The following is a 19,600-nucleotide window of genomic DNA, read 5'->3' on the forward strand; positions in this document are numbered from 1 at the left end:
ATGAGTCCATGATCCATCTGCTGGACTCTGACCACTGATGAACTAAAATGTCAGTGTCTGTATGTCTGACCTCACTGATCTTTTCCTCTCCCCCATCAATCTATCTAGGTGCTTATCTGGCCCCCAGTACTGGAATATCTGAGATCCTCACATTCTTGAATGTATTTATCCCTGGGAGGCAGGGAGAGTCTATTACCCCATTGTACAGAGGGAAACTGAGGCACCAAAAGACTGCGTGACTTGCCCAAGGTCACACAGGAAGCCTAGTGGAGATGGGAATTGAACCTGGATCTTCCAAGTCTTGGGCCAGGGCCCTAACAACTGGACTATCCTTCCTACATCCCCATCTGCCTCCTGCCAAGTCGTTCTGTACAGAATCTGAGACCTCCTGTTTCCTGCCCTCCCTCACGCTGCCCCGTTCTTTGCTCTTCCTTTCAGCCAGAATACACCTGGCGCCCACCTTGTGCTGTGTCCAGGGCCCAGAACTCCCAAGCAGTGGAGGGAGTGAAACCGCTGCCCAAGGAATCCGGTAAGGAAACGCTGCTCTCACACGCCAGGGGTTACTTTCTTTCTGCTGAGAGTGGTGCTGCGTGAGAACCCTGGACAGCTGCCGTTCGTGTTGCGGCTCAGATGGGCACTGAGTACTGCAGTGCATTGAGGCAATGGGCTTGCCCCCGTCAAATCCCATCTGTCACCAACTTGGCATTGGTTTGCCCATGTCCCAGACCTGCTGCACGAGGAGGATCCGGGGGCTGGAGTGGACCAGACCGAGGCGCTTTGGGAGAGTGTGGTGTGGGGAAGCTTGCACGCTACTCCCTTGCCCTCACCCACCTCTGCCAGTTCTCAGCCCCAGGAGCATGGAAACACCTGTCTCGAACCTGAGAGTAAAGTTAACTAAAGCCTGAGATGGCCCCTGACAGCCCTCTGGCCCAGCATGTGGCAATACCATGGGATGCTGCTGTGATCTGTTTAAACTGACTCTAAATAGCGTGTGTACCAGGAGACTGGAGCGCTACTTACGCAATGTGGGTGTGCTTTGTCTTTCAGAACCTGCAGGGCTTGGGTTACCAAAAAAACAAAGGCCGGTTTAGCTGTGGGCCAATGTCAGAAGAAGAGGGGGCGGGGAGTGTGCGCGCCTGAGTGTCTCTAGACCCTGCCTCCTGCTAGTTATCCCTGTTCACACATTGTGTATGTAACAGCAGATCCTTGACGGGCTGGGATGTCTCCCTCCGGAGCTGCTGAAGAGAGAACGCCCCGTGCCCTGCGGAGCTGCTGAGGAGCAAGTCGCGTGGGTGCTTCCTTGGAATCCCGGCCTACAGGGGTTGTGCAAATGGCCACGTGTGGTGATCTTGTTCCTAGCCATGTCGCTTGGGTTTTAATTTGATTCCCAGCCTTGCATTCTGCAGCAGCACCTGCTGGGAGCCTCCCATTTCCTATGTTTCAACAGAGCCTTCGGTGGAGGATTTTGCTGCAGCCTGGTTTTGTATTTTAACGTGTATTTGCTGGCTGACCCCAGAGACTTTCCCCGTCAAATAGTGTAGGTGGGAGAGCCGCCCCATACAATCCCATGACGAGCAGAGAGGCCAGCTGAACAGATGTCTGATACCCTGGATAGATGGGTGGGGAAGAGGGTTTAATTGTTTGTTGTTCTTTTCATAGTTAAAAAGAAGCCAAGCTGAAGCTAACCTGAATCCATTGGTTCATGTCACTTACCTGTGAACACTCTCTAGGACTAAAGTGAGCGCTCTGGCTTGAATGGCTTTTAAAGTGTCCCGAGTCCAGGGGCCAAATGTAAATGTCTCTCGACGCTCCATTGAAACTCGGGCGTGTAGCGCTTGCCCCATGTAGATACTGCCCAGCCCTCTGTACATACATATACATACACACTCGCTGTCTATAGAAGATGTGGCAACCCTCATTCTCTTATTAGATTGACCTCACAGTCCAGTCTCTGAGTGATCAGGGAGCCACAGGCCTATGGTGTGCAATAACTCTGCCTTTATTGCTCCCAGGGAGCAGGCTGTGAACTCTACCCCTCTTCTCCCACATCCCCGAAGCAGAGCTAACGAGCCGCCTTTCAGTAACGAGTTAAGATTTTAGGGCCTGATTCAGCAAAGTACTTTAAGCCCATGTCTAACATCAGGCGTGCTTTGAAGTCCGTGGGACCTCTCACCTGCTCAAAGGCAAGCGTGTGCTTAACTACCTTGCTGACCTGGGGACCCGAGGGAGAGGAGGAAAACCTGATGGAAGCAGCAAACAATAGACAAGTTCATTTGTGGGCCCAGGCAGACCTGTTCTACTCCGTCCTGTTCTATCCCACTGCAATGTGCCCCTGGGCTTGCCCTGCCCGGGGTAGCTGTTGGAAGTGCTGGGGTATGCTGAACAGGAGGCGCTGAGTACTTGCTGTTTAGTACTGACAGTGGCTTTGGAGGGGTGACGGGTCTTCCAAAGAAAAAAATGACAATGACACAAGGTCTGAGGACAGGAAAGGAATGGCCGGGGTTCTGATCCCTTGGTCTCCCTGAAGAGGCTAACGTGTCTGTTCTTATGCGTGCGTATTGTGTGTGCAGTGTATTGTTGTCTGTAATTAATCTGCTGTATGTTAATGTTGACACGCAAATGGTAATGTGTACTTTGGGGGGCTCTCGCCCCTCCTTTCTTGTGGATGTCACTTCCCCTCGTTCCTCCAATTCCCTGTTAGCTGCTTGGGCTAGTTCTGGGGAACAGTGGACAGATCTCTGCCCTTCTCTATACTGTCAAACGATAACTTGAAGGGAAGGGGAGAAGAGGAGCTTTTCACCCCATCTTCTCTGCAGAGAAAACACCCAGCTCATTGTCCCCCACCTTTTCCTCCCCTACTCCATCTGCTTGGGTTTCCTTTCTGGGATGTGAATGGACTCCGGTCCCCTCCAGATGCTGACAGTCCCTGGAAAGGGACTAACCCCATCAGAGGGAGGTGCTGTGGGTCGTCGTAACCCTGGACAATTGTAGGACATAGGGGGGTAAATTCAGGAAGTGAGCAGTATGATGGAGCACCCTCAGCTCCCTAAAACACTCGTGAGTCTTTAGCCCAAAGCTGGGGCCATTAACTTGACTGTTGTCCGTGATCACATGGCACCCGTGTCCCCAAGAACCTGTATCTGGCCATCGCTGGCATGTGACTGAGGGTTTCAGACTGTCAGTCTAAAGCGCTGTATTTAGTGAGCTGGCCTCTGGTTCATAGGAGCGGCCCCATGGGCTTCCCAGGCACTGCTCACATGTGCAAAGCAGCCGATTTGGCCACGGGTGTGTGAAGACAAGGCTACCAACGTAACCCAGGCTAATAGAAGCGGTTCCTTGTCCGCTTTTAGTGGCTGGTCCATATGTAGAGATTTGAGTCTGCTTCTGCCTCCGAACTAATGGACCTGCTCTTTTGGCTCAAAATCTGCCCTGCCTGCATACGCGTGCATAAAAGGCTCCATGATTTGATCTGCCCTGACATCAGTCACTCGGCTCTGTGGGTCCCCTCGGGTCCTGCTGGCTTCCTGTGACTGTCCAGTTCTGCACCCACCGCCCTGTGTCTGGTTTTTTTCCAGGGTGGCTCCTAAGCAACCCAGCCTCTCGTTCCTTTGCTCTGGTTGCGCCCTGTCCCTTCAGTTCCCTGTTCACGTGGGTTAAATCCCGTTCCTTACAGCTCTGGATCTAGGCCTGGATTCATGTCAATCGTGTATGCGAAAAGCCAACCTTGCTCCAGATGAAAACTAGTCTGAAGAGTGACGTCCCCGTAGGGCTCTGCCCTGAGGCTTTGGGATCCACCATTAAATGTCTAGCTCTGGGCTGCCTTTCTAGCCGATGGCTCTGTGTTTACTACACATAGTGACCCGCGTTGTTATTGCAGCTGAAAAGGGGTGAGGGGGCTAGTTTTTCTTACCCCAATCCCCATGGGTTCCTCACATGGAGAAGACCATTTCCATGTATTTGAGATGTTTCGCCATCCATTTTGCCCACATGTTTTGACAGGCTAATGTTTTAAACTGATACAAATCCAGCCACTCAGCCTAGGTTTTGAAATGCACCCTGTATAGCAAATATCCTGGAAAACAATACCCCTCCATTCCCCCAGGGGGCAAACGTCTACCCCAGAGACGCATGTACAAATCTCTGACACGGGTTGCTTGATTGGTTGGTTTCTGTGCAGAAAAATTATTATGAATTGTAACGATAACTATTCCTTTGCAATACTCCTTAATAAACTATCTGGAGATTTTTCCACCCCAGGCATTGTCCACTGTGGGTTTGCTTTGTCTCCTGTGTTCTCAGACAGCGGCGCTGCCTAGCAAAGGGGTCCCGTCTTTGAGCGAAAACAGCGTGTAAGGCTGGCGTCCTAAACTGAATAGCCGGTGGAGTTTTGCTCTTGATCACAGCGCTTCTTAACTAGCAATTGCCAAACTTCCCCAGCCAGAAACGACTTCCTCACACCCCTACACGCGTATCATCTGCTACTGCAGGGAGCTGATTGGGTGCCTGTCTCCCCACTGTGCGTAGGGAATTCAGATGGGGAGTGGGGGGGGATGCTTTTGCATGAGTAGATAATGGCTGGAGAGGATGGGGGGGCTTCCTTTTTTGGGAGCAGAGCTTTCCATGTTGCTCTGGGCCTGGCACACCTCCCTCAAACCTGCTCCTAGCTGTACAGGTGGAGATGGAAGAGCAAGGCACAATGTCACCCCAGTCCCCTCAGCCAGTATCTGTCCCAGGGTGGACACAGCCCCACTCCTCCTAGGACTGCCCATAGGGACACCCAAGCGCTTCCCCAGCCTCAGTGCTTCTTGTGGTGATCACCAGTCCAGCGAGTGGCTTAGATGGAAACAGGAGAGGGAGGGAGCTCTTCCTGCACCAGCCCACAAGAAGGAGGGGCCCGTGGTTGGGGTGAGTCCGGGACTCTGCTGCAGACTTCCTGTGGGACCTTGAGCAAGTCACTTAGTCTCTCTATGCCCAATCTGTGAAAAGGGATAAGAGCACCTGTACTGAGGGCAAATCCATTAAAGACTGAGGCACTCGGGTACTCAGTGATGGGGGGCCACAGAAGCACATATGGCAGGGAAAGGGCTGCTGTGCCCCTGAGTCCAGGAGAAGAGGGGAGTTGTGCTTGAACCCTGCCCAAATGCGAGGTCAGAGCCATCTGATGGGGCATCTCTGGACCCAGTGTGGGGCCTGCCCCTATCTGCTCTACCAGCTGGTGTGGGGCATGGGTAGGTTCGGCCCCATGGCTGAGGAAGGAGAGTCCTTTGACGCTGTGGCCGGAGCGTTTGTGATAAACAGGAAGAGGCAGGTTGGACATCAGGTGCTGTGAGACAGAGACACCCTCACTCCCCGGGAGGCTGAGGGCATTGGCACCACCGAGCTCTCAGCCCAAGCCAGCTGGTCCCCTGTCGCTGTCACAGGTAGGGTGAGGACCCCAGGGCCCTGGGTCCCCTGGCAGTTGCAGTGTCTGAAGGGCCCTTGTCTATGGGCTCATCTGGGTAGCATCTCATGCCTGGGATGACAGGAGTTGGCGTTGGAGCCCAGGAGAGGAGGAGATGATGGAGCCAAGAGCTGGGGCCCGGCAGAATCAAGTGCCAGATGGACTCGCTGGCTCATGCCCTTGCCTCTTGGCTGAGAGGAAACCCCCCAAAACTCCTTAAAAACCAAGCGCCCCCTTGCATGTTTGCACAGGTGTTTATTTTGCATTTCTACAGCTCTACACAGGCTGCGGGCGTGGGAGGAGAAGCTGGGTTCCTGGGAGAGAGAGGAGAGCACATCCCTGCACAGGAAACAGCAGAGCGGCTTGAATGCACTGGAAGGGCCGCTCTACGCCCATGCAGGCTTGGGACAGATCCACCCTTTGGGGGCTTGCAGACCTAACCGTCATGGTGATGCATTCTCCTAGCACCCAGAGCCCATGCCCTGCTCTCACACACGCCCGAGATTACACACTAAGCCACAGCAGCTAGAGAGAACTCGCCCTCTAGGGAGATCGGGGCTGCAGGAGAGATTCCAAGGGGCACGTTCCAGGTGTGGAAGGCTTTGTGGGGAGGGGTGGGACCAGGCACATTATCCAAGCCCATCCGTCACCGAGGGCTCTCCTGCCAGGTCAGGGACAAGAGCAGGAGCAGCCCAATTTACAGGGATGGCAATGGCAAATGTACAGCGAGATCAGTTCTAAGGGAGGAGGGCTGGACTGCTAAATAAATAGTGATGAGTGGCTTTCAGGAGGAGTCTATTCCTGAGGGAGCAGCGGAGAGGGCCGGACCCTGTACTTGCAAAGGGTCTTTCCCCTCCCCTGAGATTTCCCCTGTCCGTGTTTCTCTAGGAAGTGGGAAGCTTGGCTATTAATGAATCTCTCCAGAACGGAGCGGGTGGCAGTGGAGAAGGGCAGGTTAAGGATGGCAGACAGGTCTGATGGCTGCAGCGTGGGGAGGTGACGCCACATGGAGATGGGTGACTGGGGTAAATCAAATGTCATTTTAGGCAACTGTGTTTCCCCCAAACGTGTTGCAGGACCGGTCTATAGGGAGTGAAGGTCAGGGCCGGTCTCTACAGAGTAGCACGAGTGTGCGTGCAAACTAGTCTGTGGAGGCTGGTGCCTTTCCTAGCAGATTCCACCCGTATTGGTGTCCTAGCAGAAGGGATTTTTGTATCCAGGGATTCAGCTCTTTGGATGCATTGCATGGAGATTTTTGGCTGTGGATAAAGCATTGAGTCCCACCCCCACCCCACTGCTGACATCTCTACATTAGTCTTCTCTGACCAGGGGCAGCCTCCTCTGGCCAAAGACCCGCCGCTTCATGTAATCTATGATGTCATTCTTCACCACGGCCAAGTTTGTCCTGGGGCCCCACCTCATCACGGGCCGCCCCGTCGGGCCAACCAAGAACTTCTCGAAGTTCCACTTGATGTCATGGATCTTCAGGGGCTCCCAGAAGAGCCTTTTGGGGTCGCCGAAGCTTTCCACCACGGGAGGGCAGGAGTTCTGCAAGGAGAGGGAAGGATGAGCATCAATGACACTGTGGGCTGGGGAAAGCTACCCTGCCCCCACCTCCTGCTCCCCAAACCAGGTCTCGGGAGAGGGCGTTTGGAGGCACGCACCTTCAGGAAGGTGTAGAACTTCTGCTCCTCCTCCCCGTTCACATCCCCTTTTTGAAAAAGCTGGAAATTCGGGACAAAGCCGCCCCCGGGCCGGACGTATCTGAAATCAAAGGGAGAGAAGAGTCAGGTCCGGTTCAAAGGAACATAAGAACAGCCATACTGGGTCAGACCAACGGTCCATCCAGCCCAGTATCCCGTCTTCCGACAGCGGCCAATGCCAGGTGTCCCAGAGGGAGTGAGCCTAACAGGTAATGATCAAGTGATCTCTCTCCTGCCATCCATCTCCACCCTCTGACAAACAGAGGCTAAGGACACCATTCCTTACCCATCCTGGCTAATAGCCATTAATGGACTTAACCTCCATGAATTTATCCAGTTCTCTTTTAAACCCTGTTCTAGTCCTAGCCTTCACAACCTCCTCAGGCAAGGAGTTCCACAGGCCCATCTTCACCTGGCATGGAGACAGTGATGAAACTGCTGCTCCTGCCCATACACGCTGCCCGGCCGGCGGAAGCCAGGCCTAACCCCTGATCTAGACACAGCAGGGACCTGGTCAACAACCAGCCTTGTAAACTGTTTTCTAAATGGTTACTGGTCTACGCGCCCAGGCGGGCTGTGTGGGCTGGAACCATTTTTAAATCACTCCCGTGTACTGTTACGCTGATGCTGCTTCAGATGCTGGCATGATGGGGCCTCAGCCTCCCTTCCCCTATGTCACAAGCAGCAGGGAGGAGCCTGGGTCTGGGGGATGCAGCCTGCAGGGTCAGCACACAGTTATCAGATCGCAGCAACTGCATCTAAAGGACGGGACCCAGAACCACCTGCTTAGTGGCTGGGGCCAAGCAGGAATGGTCCTTTTGCATTCCTGCCACACACTGACTGCTCTGGGCTTGGTTCAAGACTGATCTACACTCCCGAACCCCTGTCAGATGCTGTGCAGAACGGCTGGCTGTAATTACCCTTGGGCTTAGCGTGGGTTCAGAGACGCAATAGGGAATCCGTGCCCGTCTTGTGACTGATCTCCGGTGTATCCACTTGACTAGGCACTGCCCATTTCCCCCCTCTTCCAGCCCAGGTGGCAGCCAGGGCATTTAGAGGAGAGAACACAGAGCAGCCACCCTGCCCCTGCCCCCACAAGGGCTCTCAGGCCCCTGCGTCACTCAGCTGTCGACTCACTTCAGCGCGGGGAGGATTTCGGCGTTGTCGCCAGGTTCTTGTTTGCCAAATTGGTTGCTGGGGAAGGCCAGGATGACGAGTCCGTGCGGCGCCAGCTCCTTCTGTAGTGCATTCAATTCTGCACACAAGAAAACCCCACCAGGGACGGGTTAGTCACAGCGAGCGATGGGAGCTGCTCCCCCGGTGGCTGAGCCGCACGCGGCGTCACCAAGCAGCTGGTTGGCGTTCGAGATGGCACAGGGGAGGCGGGAGAGGGCTCCCGTTCTGTGCTTCTCCCAGGACTCCGAGGCCAGGATCAGACCCCAGGGGCAGAAGTCCTGGCATTCTCCTTCAGCAGGAGTGAGCTCTACGCCATCACATCAGCCTCCCCTCAGTCTTCCTAGCTGCAGCATGGGTCTCCTGGGACTTGGGCCCCGTCTGCGCTTAAACCCCTCTCTCTCCCTGTCTCCATTATAGCGTTGTGGCAAAGGGGAAATTGCTGGCACTCAGGCATGCTCTGGCCATCCCTCCTCCGCTCCCTCTGCCCCCGAACACCCCTGACCTGACCCCTGCACCAGCAGTGGCTTTACACTCACTCAGTGGGGTTTCCCCCCGCCCCCATTGCCACGTCCTCTTTCACTTCACAACCTTCCTTTTCTCTTTGGCCTATGCCAGGGTCCCCCCACCCCCAGTGTCCTGAGGTGCACAGAGGTGTCTATCCCAGACTCCAGCACAATCTCCTCCTCCTTCCTCCGGGCAGGGGATCTTACCCAGGTACTGCATGGTGAGTCCTCAGTAGGTAGCCACGTTCACAAAGAGGATCATCTTCCCTTTGTACTTCCCGAAGGGGATGTACTCCTGTCCGTCTATGGTGAGGGCCCCATACCTGTAGATTGTTCCCTCCACCGAGTTGTAACAGTCAACCTGGAAAACAGCCAGGTAGAGCACGTGGGAAGGGGCAGGGCTGGAGAGGGGCAAGCAACAAGGTCTGATGACCAGCGATTAACTAGCTTCTTTGGGTTTTACTCTGTTTCCTGAGGAGCTCCAGAGCCCCCAGTTCTTCTCCTGGCTTCCCCTTCACCCGCTCTGCCCGGCAGGGGCCAAGGCACACTGCTGGGATCCTCCAGTGTGGCCGGGTTTGGTTTGGCTCAGGCGAGGATGGAGACAGCTGTGAGGTTCTGATCTGCTTTTAGAGTCTCAATCTGGTCCCCACCACCAACCACGGGGAGGTTTGTATCCAGGGATGATCTACTTCAATCCTTCTGTGATGTTGTGCAGTCTATATGGTTTTATAAAAACTTGATAATAAGTCAATATAACCTAACTGAGATAGTTTTAGAGAAAATACGGTAATAAGTGAATGTAACGTAACTGGGATATGCCTCATGCAAAAGGTCTCTTGTAAGGTATCATTACAAAGCTTATAATCTACTGAGTGTCATCATCTGATTTGTATAAATGTACCACTCTTGTATCTGAAACTAGAAATATAAAATGTAACTCTGAGGGCCTATTGTAATCGTGTAAAGTGTGGACCATTAATGATGGTTTGGACTCTTGATGACTCCCATTGTCTGCAGATGGCTGTATTTACCTGTGAGTCTTCCTGTATATGTGTGTGCTGGCAAGTGAGTAATGAAGTCTTGCAGTGACATGTGATCATGTCACCTGAACTGGAATCCATCTTTAACCTGGTGCTTTTCCAGTGAGCGGGGGTGGAAAACCAGAGAGACAAAGAGTTCCCGCCTTATGCAAAAGATATATAAAGGGGGGGAAGAGAACAGAGAGGGGGAGGAGCCATCATGAAGAATCTCCTAGCTACCACCTGAGCTGCAACAAGAGCTGTACCAGGGGAAAGAATTGTGCCCAGGCCTGGAAGGTGTCCAGTCTGAGAAAAAACTTACTGAAGTATCTCTGAGGGTGAGATTATCTGTATGCAGTTTGATTAGGCATAGATTTGCGCATTTTATTTTGTTTTGCTTGGTAACTTACTTTGTTCTGTCTGTTACTATTTTGAACCACTTAAATCCTACTGTCTATATTTAATAAAATCACTTTCTATTTAGTAATTCACTCAGAGTATGTATTAATACCTGGGGGAGCAAACAACTGTGCATATCTCTCTATCAGTGTTATAGAGGGCGAACAATTTATGAGTTTACTCTGCATAAGCTTTATACAGGGTAAAACGGATTTATTTGGGGTTTAGACCCCATTGGGAGTTGGGCATCTGAGTGCTAAAGACAAGCACACTTCTGTGAGCTGTTTTCACTTGCAGCTTTGGGACAGGAGATTCAGACCCTGGATCTGTGTCTGGAGCCAGACGGGAGTGTCTGGCTCAGCAAGACAGGGTGCTGGAGTCCTGAGCTGGCAGGGAAAACAGAAGCAGGGGTAGTCTTTGCACATCGGGTGGCAGCTCCCAAGGGGGTTTCTGTGATCCAACCCGTCACACCTTCCTCTTCCTTTCCTCCCAGTCCTTCTCGCCTCCTCCTCGACCCCTGCCTTCACTGCCACCGTCCCTTCATCTTCTCCACCTCCTCGCTGGCCCCACAACCGTTATTTCATTCCTCCGCTTCCCGTCTCCTTAGCTCTGCTCCTGTCCTCAGCCTCCTTTCCCCCCTTCTTCTCTTCGTTCACATGCTCCCTTAGCCCCTGTCTCCTCCAGCCAGCCTCCACCCCTCTCTTCCGAGGAATCTGCAGACAGGCAACATCCAGTTTAGGGAGGGGAAGGGGCCCAGTGGGACGCCATCCCCTGCCCCAGAAGAGGGCTTTGCGATTCCATGCCATTTGGTGCATTCCCCGAGAGAGCAACGTTCAGGTGACCCACCGGGAAGTGTGCATTCCAGACCCCCACCTGCGCTCCTCCCCAGAGTTGGGGCAGCCCCATGGCACTCCCTGGTGTGTCGGCCAAGACGGCGGTTGTCGCATGGGAACCTGGGTTAGCCGCATGCAGAGAGGGCGATACGGTCTACTGGCAAGAGGAAAATCTTTTCCATGGTTCCCCCTGTTTGAACGCTGCCCTCCTCTTTCATTACACCCCTGCTCGCTGCAAACAGGCCTGGCTTATCGAGGCACGAAGGAGCGCGCAGGGGCGCTCTCGGGAGTTAAGCCCTATTTTTTCGTTCTCCTTTGCGTTCTAACCGACCCATGGGCGTGCCTCTCCCACTCTGGCTCTGCTAAGGGGTTGGATTCAGAGGTGCTGGAATTAGGGGGGCTGCCGCACCCCCTGGCTTGAAGTGGTTTCCGTCAGATGCAGGGTTTACAGTTTGGGTCAATGGTTCTCAGCACCCCCACTATACACATTGTTCCAGCCCCCGTGTTAGGATTTGTCTCTGGCAGCCTTGGCTGGGCTCCGTGGATCGCCCGGTCAGGGTTCTAACGCAGACTCTTCCCAGACCAACCGGCAGCCAATGCTGGGCTCTCGCATGGTGTGCTCATCCCACTGAGTCTCAGAAATCGTGTTTGACACGCACCGGCCTCCCACCCAGCGCCTCTGACGTTCCAGGGCTGCAGCTGCTAGCATGTTTACTCCACCCAAGCAGCAGCCACAGAACCACAGGTGGGGAGGGAAAGGACCAAAAATAGCCACCGTGTGTCAACAGCGAAGAAGAAACCCTGCGCCTCTTTCTACTGCTGCTCGCCCCTGCGCAGGGAGAGGTGCTGACCCGCTCACGCTGCCCCATCCTGTCCATGTAAGAAGGGCCGGGGAAGATTGCTCCGAGAAGGATTGCTGATTTACAGTGGCTTGCTACTCCTCATTGCCCGGCTCCTGGCTGAGTGTCTGTCACCTAGAAACAGGCTGTTACTAGGATCCCACTCAGCCATGTGTGTCAGGCGGAGCCGCTGGCTCAGAGAGTGGGGAGCCAAAGTGTGCCCCAAGGTAGCCCCGGCTCCCTGTTCACCAGGACGGATTTAGAGAGACACGGAGAGGGGAAGGGACCTTTCTCATCAGGACGAGAAGCAAAAGCAAGTCTAGCTGCTCACCTGGCAGGGGAAGGGCCCTGGCATGAGAGATTGCCTGACCCTGGCCCTACAGCCCCCAAGAGGGTCTCAGGAAGGAAAACCTGCTCCTACAGACTCTAGGATCAAAATGCCAAGCACACAGCTGGCTTCCAATTCTTCTTGTGTAAGCACCAAGTGCCTAGCCCTTCAGGCTGTGAAGGGAACCTTCCCCCAGTGACCTGAGTAACCAATGCAGAATGGATTCCCTGAGTCTGAAACAGCAGCTCTGGGAGGGGTGAATGCCCATTCACCTCAACTAGTGTTAACTCTTAAGCCTAACGATTATGCTCCAAGACCCCAGGTTTTTCCAATAAGTGTATCTAGTTTATACAATCACAGCAACATTGGGTAACTACCCATGCCAATGGCCAAGCCGACAATGAGCACAGATTCATAGATTCCAAGGTCAGAAGGGACCATTGTGATCAGCTAATCTGACCTTCTCCAATGATTAATTACTCTCGCTGTTTAAAATGTACATCTTATTTCCAGTCTGAATTGGTCTAGCTTCAACTTCCATCTGCTGGGTAGTGATATACCTTTCTCCGCTAGATTGAAGAACCCATTATTAAATATCTGTAGATGCTTCTAGACAGTAATCAAGTCACCTCTTAACCTTCTCTTTGTTAAGCTAAATAGATTGAGCTCTTTGAGTCCATCACCATAAGGCAGGTTTTCTGACCTTTTAGTCATTCTCGTGGCACTTCTCTGAACCCTCTCCAATTTGTCACCATCCTTCTTGAATTGTGGACACCGGAACTGGACCCAGAATTCCAGCAGCAGTCGCACCAATGCCACATGCAGAGGTAAAACCACCTGTCCACTATTCAAGTTTCCCCTTTTTATGCATCTGAGGATTGCATTAGCCCTTTTGCCCAAAGCTCATGTTCAGCTGATTATCCACCAAGACCCCCAAATCTTTTCCAGAGTCCCTGCTTCCCAGGATAGAGTCCCCTATCCTGTAAGGGTGGCCGACATTCTTTGTTCCTAGATGGATACATTTACATTGGAAATTTCCACCACATGCGTCTGACGAAGTGGGCATTCACCCACGAAAGCTCATGCTCCAATACGTCTGTTCGTCTGTAAGGTGCCACAGGACCCTCTGTCGCTTTTTACAGATCCAGACTAACACAGCGACCCCTCTGATAATTTACATTTAGCCATATTAAAATGCTTGTGCCCTGTTCACCCAGCGATACAACTTACTCTGAATCAGTGACCTGTCCCCTTCATTATTTACCACGCCCCCAATTTTTCTGTCATCTGCAAACTTTTATCAGTGATGATTTTATGTTTTCTGCCAGACCTTGATAAAAATGTGAAATAGCGCAGGGCCAAGAACTGGTCCCCGTGGGACACCACCAGAAACACACCCATTTGATTAGGATTCTCTGTTTACTGTTACATTTTGAGACCTGTTAGCCAACTTTTAATCCACGTAATATATGCCATGTTAATTTTATATCTTTCTGGTGTTTTTAATCAAAATGCCATCTGGTACCAAGGCAAATGGCTTACAGAAGACTAAGTATATTACATCAACACTATTACCTTTATCAAACAAAACTGTAATCAAATTGTTAAAAATCAAGTTTGTCTGATAGGGTCTGTTCTCCAGAAACCCATGCTGAGTTGCATTAATTAGATTACCCTCCTTTAAGTCTTATTAATCAAAGCCCTTAACAGCTGTGCTTGTTTGGGATCTGTAATTACCCAGATCATCCCATTTACTCTCTTTAAATATTGGCACATTAGCTTTCTTCCAATATTCTGGAACTTTCCCAGTGTTCCAAGTCTTTTTAAAAATCAGCTTTAACAGTCCAGCAAGCTTTTCAGCCAGCTCTTTTAAAACTCTTGGGTGAAAGTTATCCGGAGGGGCTGACTTAAAAATGTCTAACTCTAGTAGCTGCTATTTAACATCCTCCTGAGATACGAGTGGAATAGAAAAAATGTTATAATAAAATATGACATCATTTGTTTTTTTCCCCAAACACAGAACAGAAATATTTATTAAACACTTTTGCCTTGTCTGAGTAATTGTTGATAATTCTACCATTTCCATCTAGTAATGGACCAATACCATTGTCAGGATTCTTTTTGTTCCTAACATACTTTAAAAACTCCTTACTGTCCTTAACTCTGCTGGCCATAAATTTCACCTTGTGTCTCTTTGCTTCCCTTATCGATTTTCTACAATTCCTAGCTTCTGATTTATATTCATTACTATCCACTTCCCCTTTCCTCCATTTTTTATATATTTTATTATTTTTTAGAGTTGCCTTTACTTCCCCTCTACATCAGAGAAGAAGTGAAGAAATAGTCATGGGTCTAAAACCTTCCAAGGTTTGGGGGTTTTGTACGTATAACCCCAACTCTGAACACCCTGAGTTCTTAAGTTGTTTGCTCAGGTGGCATTTTGTTTCACTTTCATGTTCTCAGAAGGCAAGATGCACTCAAAGTGCTGATATGTGCCAGCTTAACGTCGGTGAACGCGGTTTATATAACTGTAATGTGACTGCTATTTGCTATGCTACTCACAACCATCTCACTGTTGCAGCCCCTGTCTGTCAGATCCATCTGTTGCCTCTCACCATCGTCTTAGAATGAGAGTTCTTTTGATGGCTGGACCACTATTTCATTATATGTCTGTACAGCCCCTAGCACACCAGGGGCCCTGATTCCTGACGGGGGTTCGACATGCTACCTCGGTCTTTGCAGGAGCCCTTACAGAAGGTGTAAGGGAGACAAAGGATTGCTGCACTAATTGTATCTAATTATCTCATGCAGACTGGCATGCATTTCCCCCATGTCCAGCACTGGGTGTCAGCGTGCCTGTCTCTCGCACTTCATCACCCTGCAACCCTTCCTCCTGACACCCTAGAATTATCTCCCCTGCCATCTCCCTGCCATCCTCTGCCAGCAGGAAGGCAAGGCAGCCTCCACGCACAGGTGGACACACAAAACAGGGTTAACAGACTGGAAGCCAAACGTTTGGAGCTTTCCCCCTTTCCACCCAGTGCCTCTGATTCAGTCCAAGACGCCCCCACTCCGGGCTTGTGACATCACACACACTTCCCAGGCGACGGATGGGTGATGCAGAGCAGCAGCCTAGGAATTATGCAGCATTCAACTCTCACGCAAGCCCTGTTTGGGGAGCTGATAGCCCTGCCAGAGACAAGCATCCAGGGGGCTGGCTCAGCTCACCTTCCCCACGGAGCTCTGCCAATGCAACTCAAGTCCGAGGCCTGCGCCCTAATCACTTGCCTCCTTGGGCACCTCCCACAGCTCTTCTGATGCCCCTCACTCCGGCCCTACCACCCTCCACTCCCCACTCGTCCAGTCCTGGCGTTGGCCTGCGTAGAGCTTGCCAGTCACATTGACCTGGGTGCTGGCTTTGTGGTGTGGCCTGTTAGAGATCAAGCGGAGAGCCACCAAACTTGTTCCCAGTGTAACTTGAACCGTGTTTCTAAGCAAGGGATCCCTGCTCACCGAGACAATGACACTGATTAGATGTTTTCCTCTTCCTCTAAGATCCCCAGGCAGCCAGGCTCCATGGAATAATCCTTCCCAGGGGCCCCAGGGCTCTGCACATGCCAAAAGGAAGATTCACCCTGATAGCTGAAATGGGGGAGCTGCCACAGCGGTAGGTGGGGTGCAGTGACGGAGCAGGGAGAAGAAAAGGCAGCGTCTGTGTCCCCTGCACTAACTCTCACATTTAAATGAGGGAAACCCAGTTAGGCAGAAGGGAAAGAGGGAATCAGCTGAGAGAGGGAAGGAGAAATTACCCCTTTCTCCCGCCAGCAAATCAGTGCATTCCCCTTGTTTGCCTGCTGCCCCCCTGCCCAGATCCCAATACACCAGAACTTTGGGGCATTGAAACCCAGATCCAATTTGTGTCCATCTCTCCTGATGAGTGTAGGGGAGAGACCCCCAGCCAGGGATGAAGGATGCCCCCTGGGACCCAACAGCATCATGCCAAAGCACCGACCCTGCATGCACACTGTTCTCCGGTGGGTTTCCCCTTACCTTCTGTTTCTCCTGCCCCTGGTTAGGCTGAATTAACCCAGCCAAGAACAAGGGGAAAATCCAAGAGCCCCTGAGTCTGCCCCCCATGGCAGCTGTGGGGTGCCAACACCCGCTTCTTGCCCCACGGAGCACAGCAGCTGGGTGCCCGTGTCCGGCTGGGCTTCTCCGTCACTGTCCTCTTCCCCACACTGTGCCACCTTCGAGCACAACAGCAGGGAGAAATAAAAGGCTGAGCTTGGGTCCTCCTAACCAATCACAGTGAGGCAGGGCTGCTACCAGAGCTATTAACCGTGTGGGCCCTGGTGAGCTCCAGAGGTGTTGGAGGGAGGGAGAAAGGGGATTGATTGCTTCAGCTAAGGGAGAATCTGGACTCAGAATCTGGAATCTGGCATCCCAACACCCCAATGGCTGGAGAGGTCTGGTTGCAGGGCTTTGGTTCGGCTTATAAAGCTAGGGCCCCCATATGAAATTCGGGCTGGGATCTGAGTGCAGATTATGCTACTTTCCAAAACAGAGGGGAAAGGAAACCAAAGAGCATGGGGTGGAGGGGAAAGGAGATTAACCACGTACCTGACTGTTATGTAACACACTACGGGCCTGAGCGCCTGGAGATTAGGATCAAAACAATGGAGAAATTCAAGGCTGTTATCTTGGCCCAGCCCGTGAGTCTCGCCCTGGTGATCCCGCTGGACGTGTCCAAGTACAGCCACAGATCCATTGTATCTCACACACCAAACGGGGCATGAGCAGGGACAACCCAGCATTCCAACTCCAATCCCTGCTACTCACGGGATAAGCACACCACAAGATGCAGCGGGTGGATAAACCAGCTGAGAGGGAATGGGGTGGGGGACAAGGAAGATGGGTACGTTCGCGTGGTAGTGTCAGCGGTTAAAGAACTCACGGGGAGCTCCCAAGGGTAGGCGTTAAAATAAAGGCAAATAGTCCTGGGAAGGGTTAGAGAACAGCTGGCACCGTCGGAAGACAGGACACCGGGCTAGATGGACCTTTGGTCTGACCCAGTCTGGCCGTTCTTATGTATAACCGAATGGGAGAACCAAGGCATTCCAATTCCTGTTGCCCGGGGGAGCCCAGGGGAAATTCCTGTGGGCAGTGGCAATTTTTTGGTCTCAATTCCCTGTGTTAGGGCCACTGGCTGCTGCTCCAACTCTAAAGCCAGCGAGAGCCCCTGGGACAGAGTGTCCCTCTGGGGACAGAGTGGCTCCTACACCCTCCCACCTCTCAGCTGTTGATGTGAAGAGCTGGGGGGGAAGAGGGTGTGGCCAGGGCTCCCTGCACCTGTGCTGACCCCCAGCTGCTTGAGCACTCCCCAGACTGCTGCAGTTTATACAGGGAACTGGACAGGCAATGGAAGGTCCCAGCGTCAAGGGAGTGCCCACAGTACCTCTGCGCTGTCCTCTGCTCGGGGCACCCAGGGCACGGTGATGGCCCAGCTCCCTCCCTAGAGTCACACACCTACTGCTCTGAGTGGGGAGCGGGATCCTAGTAACCCTAGCAAGCCCCATTAAGCCCTGACAGAGGCCATGCCAGGCCGACACTGGCTGAGTAACTGTGTGCTTTCATCTTGGTCCACAGCCTGCTGTTCTGGGGCTGCCCATCCATGACAGCTCCTGGTTCTCTCCAGCTGACGGCTGGCCCCTGCCCTCTGCTAAGCAGAGACTCCTTGTCCCCTAGCCCTTCGCAGCCTGCTTTCCACTCCCCATCCCTGAGTTTTCAGCTGCCTCTGGGAACGCAGGGATTATTAACGAAGCGCCTGTCAAAGCTGGGCTGCTCGGTTTACACACTGGGTTCCTGCTGGATTGCAGTGTGGCTAGAGAAGGCAATCCAGCGAACACGGGCCTGGGAACAACCCCACCCTTGTTTACTTCTGAGCAGAGAAGAGCAGAAGCAGGGTGGGTGGGATTGTCCCTGGCGGGCTGGTTGCGTTTGGGTTTTGCCGACTGAGAGCAGGGGGCGCCTGGAGACCGGGGTCTGAAACCCCAGGGTTCGGGGGAGATTGTAGAAATGGCTCCAGCTTGGGGTTCCTTTCCATTTTGGGGGGGGCTGGGGTTTTCATAGGAAGGACGTGGTTCCACTGCTCATCTGTGTCTCTGTCATCAGGCCACGAGGTCACTCGGATCAGCCCCCCTGTGCTGACATGTAGCCCAGTCCCGACGTCTCCACTACGCTTCCAGCCCCTGCAGTGACTCAGGCAAGCAACCCCACTGTTCTCCCCCCGGCTCCTTGCCTTGCCTTGCCTTCCAGCCCCTTTGTACTGCATCCTCAGTCCGCTCAACTCTGAACTCCCTTCTGCTGTGGGGCTCAGAGTCCCCTCCCCACCGAGAGGTCAGCAAAGGGGCCATCCGGCCACTAAGAGACCAGAAAGCCTGATTAGCAGCTGGAACCCATTAGGGCCCCTATAAAGGCTGCCTCTCAGCAGAGCAGAGGCTGGTGGGTGGGGCCTCAGGAGCAGGTGCTCTGATGGGGGCAGCTGGGGTTAGACGCCTTTCTAGGGCATAGGACTGGCTAATGCAGGCTGGGGTGCGGATCAGAAATTCCTTCAAGCTGGGCTGTAGCAAGGCTTGCCCTGGGAGCCTCAGTGCAGGAGGAGCTGCTCTCTAGGGAGCTTTGGCAAACACATGCAAACCTTGAACTGGACCTCCCAGCCCCCCAAGAATACACCCCTTCGCCTCCTCCACCCATGCCTCAGGGCACGGCTGGGAAAACAGAGAGAAGGGATCAAAGCGGCTAAGCAGGGAGGCGCAGAGCCAGCAGGGGCTCTGAAAGGGAGGACAATGACAAGGAGTTTGATGGGGTGGAACATGGGGAGTCAACGGGGGGGAGGTGTCCTGGCCAGAGCGACGGGCAACCAAAATGCTCTGACAGCTGTTTTGTCCTGGATGGGGGAGGGGTGAGTGGGGGGCTGGGGAGGCCAAAGAGGCGGGTGCAGGAAGAGATGAGCAGGGGAGATCTCTGGAGGAGATTTGAGGTGTGTGAGGAGAAAGGGCAGACCGGGGTTGAGAGATGCTCTAAACCACGGCCCCATGCAGCTCCCAGAGCCACCAGGGTAAAAGCAGCAAGGTTTGCAACCAAGAGATGAGGTCATGACCTCTGGCCAAGCACAGCGCAAAGGAAGTCCCCTCTAGCCTCAGCTGCTCCCTGGACAGCCACAGGCAGCCAGGGACCCGAGTGCCCCCCAGTTTGGAGAAATCAAAATATTTACCTTGCAGTGGATCAAAGTTCAATAGGACGGGTGCTGAAGCAAATTCCCTACCAGCGTCCCTGCAGGGGATTGGTGGAGAGTGGTAAG

The 19,600-nt window shown here is 53.0% G+C and overlaps 2 protein-coding genes across 9 annotated transcripts in view; one reads left to right on the forward strand and one right to left on the reverse strand.

Annotated features, from left to right (window-relative positions):
• TNIP1 (TNFAIP3 interacting protein 1) overlaps positions 1-4,256 on the forward strand; it is a 44,694-nt gene extending 40,438 nt beyond the window's left edge. For 3 of the 8 annotated variants that reach the window (XM_054037584.1, XM_054037583.1, XM_054037585.1), the window contains exons 17-18: positions 439-529; positions 1,048-4,256. In XM_054037584.1, coding sequence (XP_053893559.1) covers positions 439-529; positions 1,048-1,091 — 135 coding nt within the window. In that variant the 3' untranslated portion in view covers positions 1,092-4,256. The remainder of the gene's footprint in view (positions 1-438; positions 530-1,047) is intronic. The other 5 variants (XM_054037586.1, XM_054037588.1, XM_054037590.1 and 2 more) reach the window with 5 other exon arrangements.
• Positions 4,257-5,680: 1,424 nt separating this feature from the next.
• GPX3 (glutathione peroxidase 3) lies at positions 5,681-16,482 on the reverse strand. Its single transcript, XM_054037592.1, has 5 exons — positions 16,291-16,482; positions 9,030-9,183; positions 8,281-8,398; positions 7,105-7,204; positions 5,681-6,988 (listed from the first exon to the last, which is right to left on the reverse strand). Exons 1-5 carry the CDS (start codon positions 16,375-16,377, stop codon positions 6,752-6,754), a joined length of 696 nt encoding a protein of 231 aa, XP_053893567.1. The 5' UTR covers positions 16,378-16,482; the 3' UTR covers positions 5,681-6,751.
• Between the last annotated feature and the right edge of the window lie 3,118 nt (positions 16,483-19,600).

This window comes from Malaclemys terrapin, chromosome 8 (assembly GCF_027887155.1).
Source record: "Malaclemys terrapin pileata isolate rMalTer1 chromosome 8, rMalTer1.hap1, whole genome shotgun sequence".
Lineage (NCBI taxonomy): Eukaryota > Metazoa > Chordata > Testudines > Emydidae > Malaclemys > Malaclemys terrapin.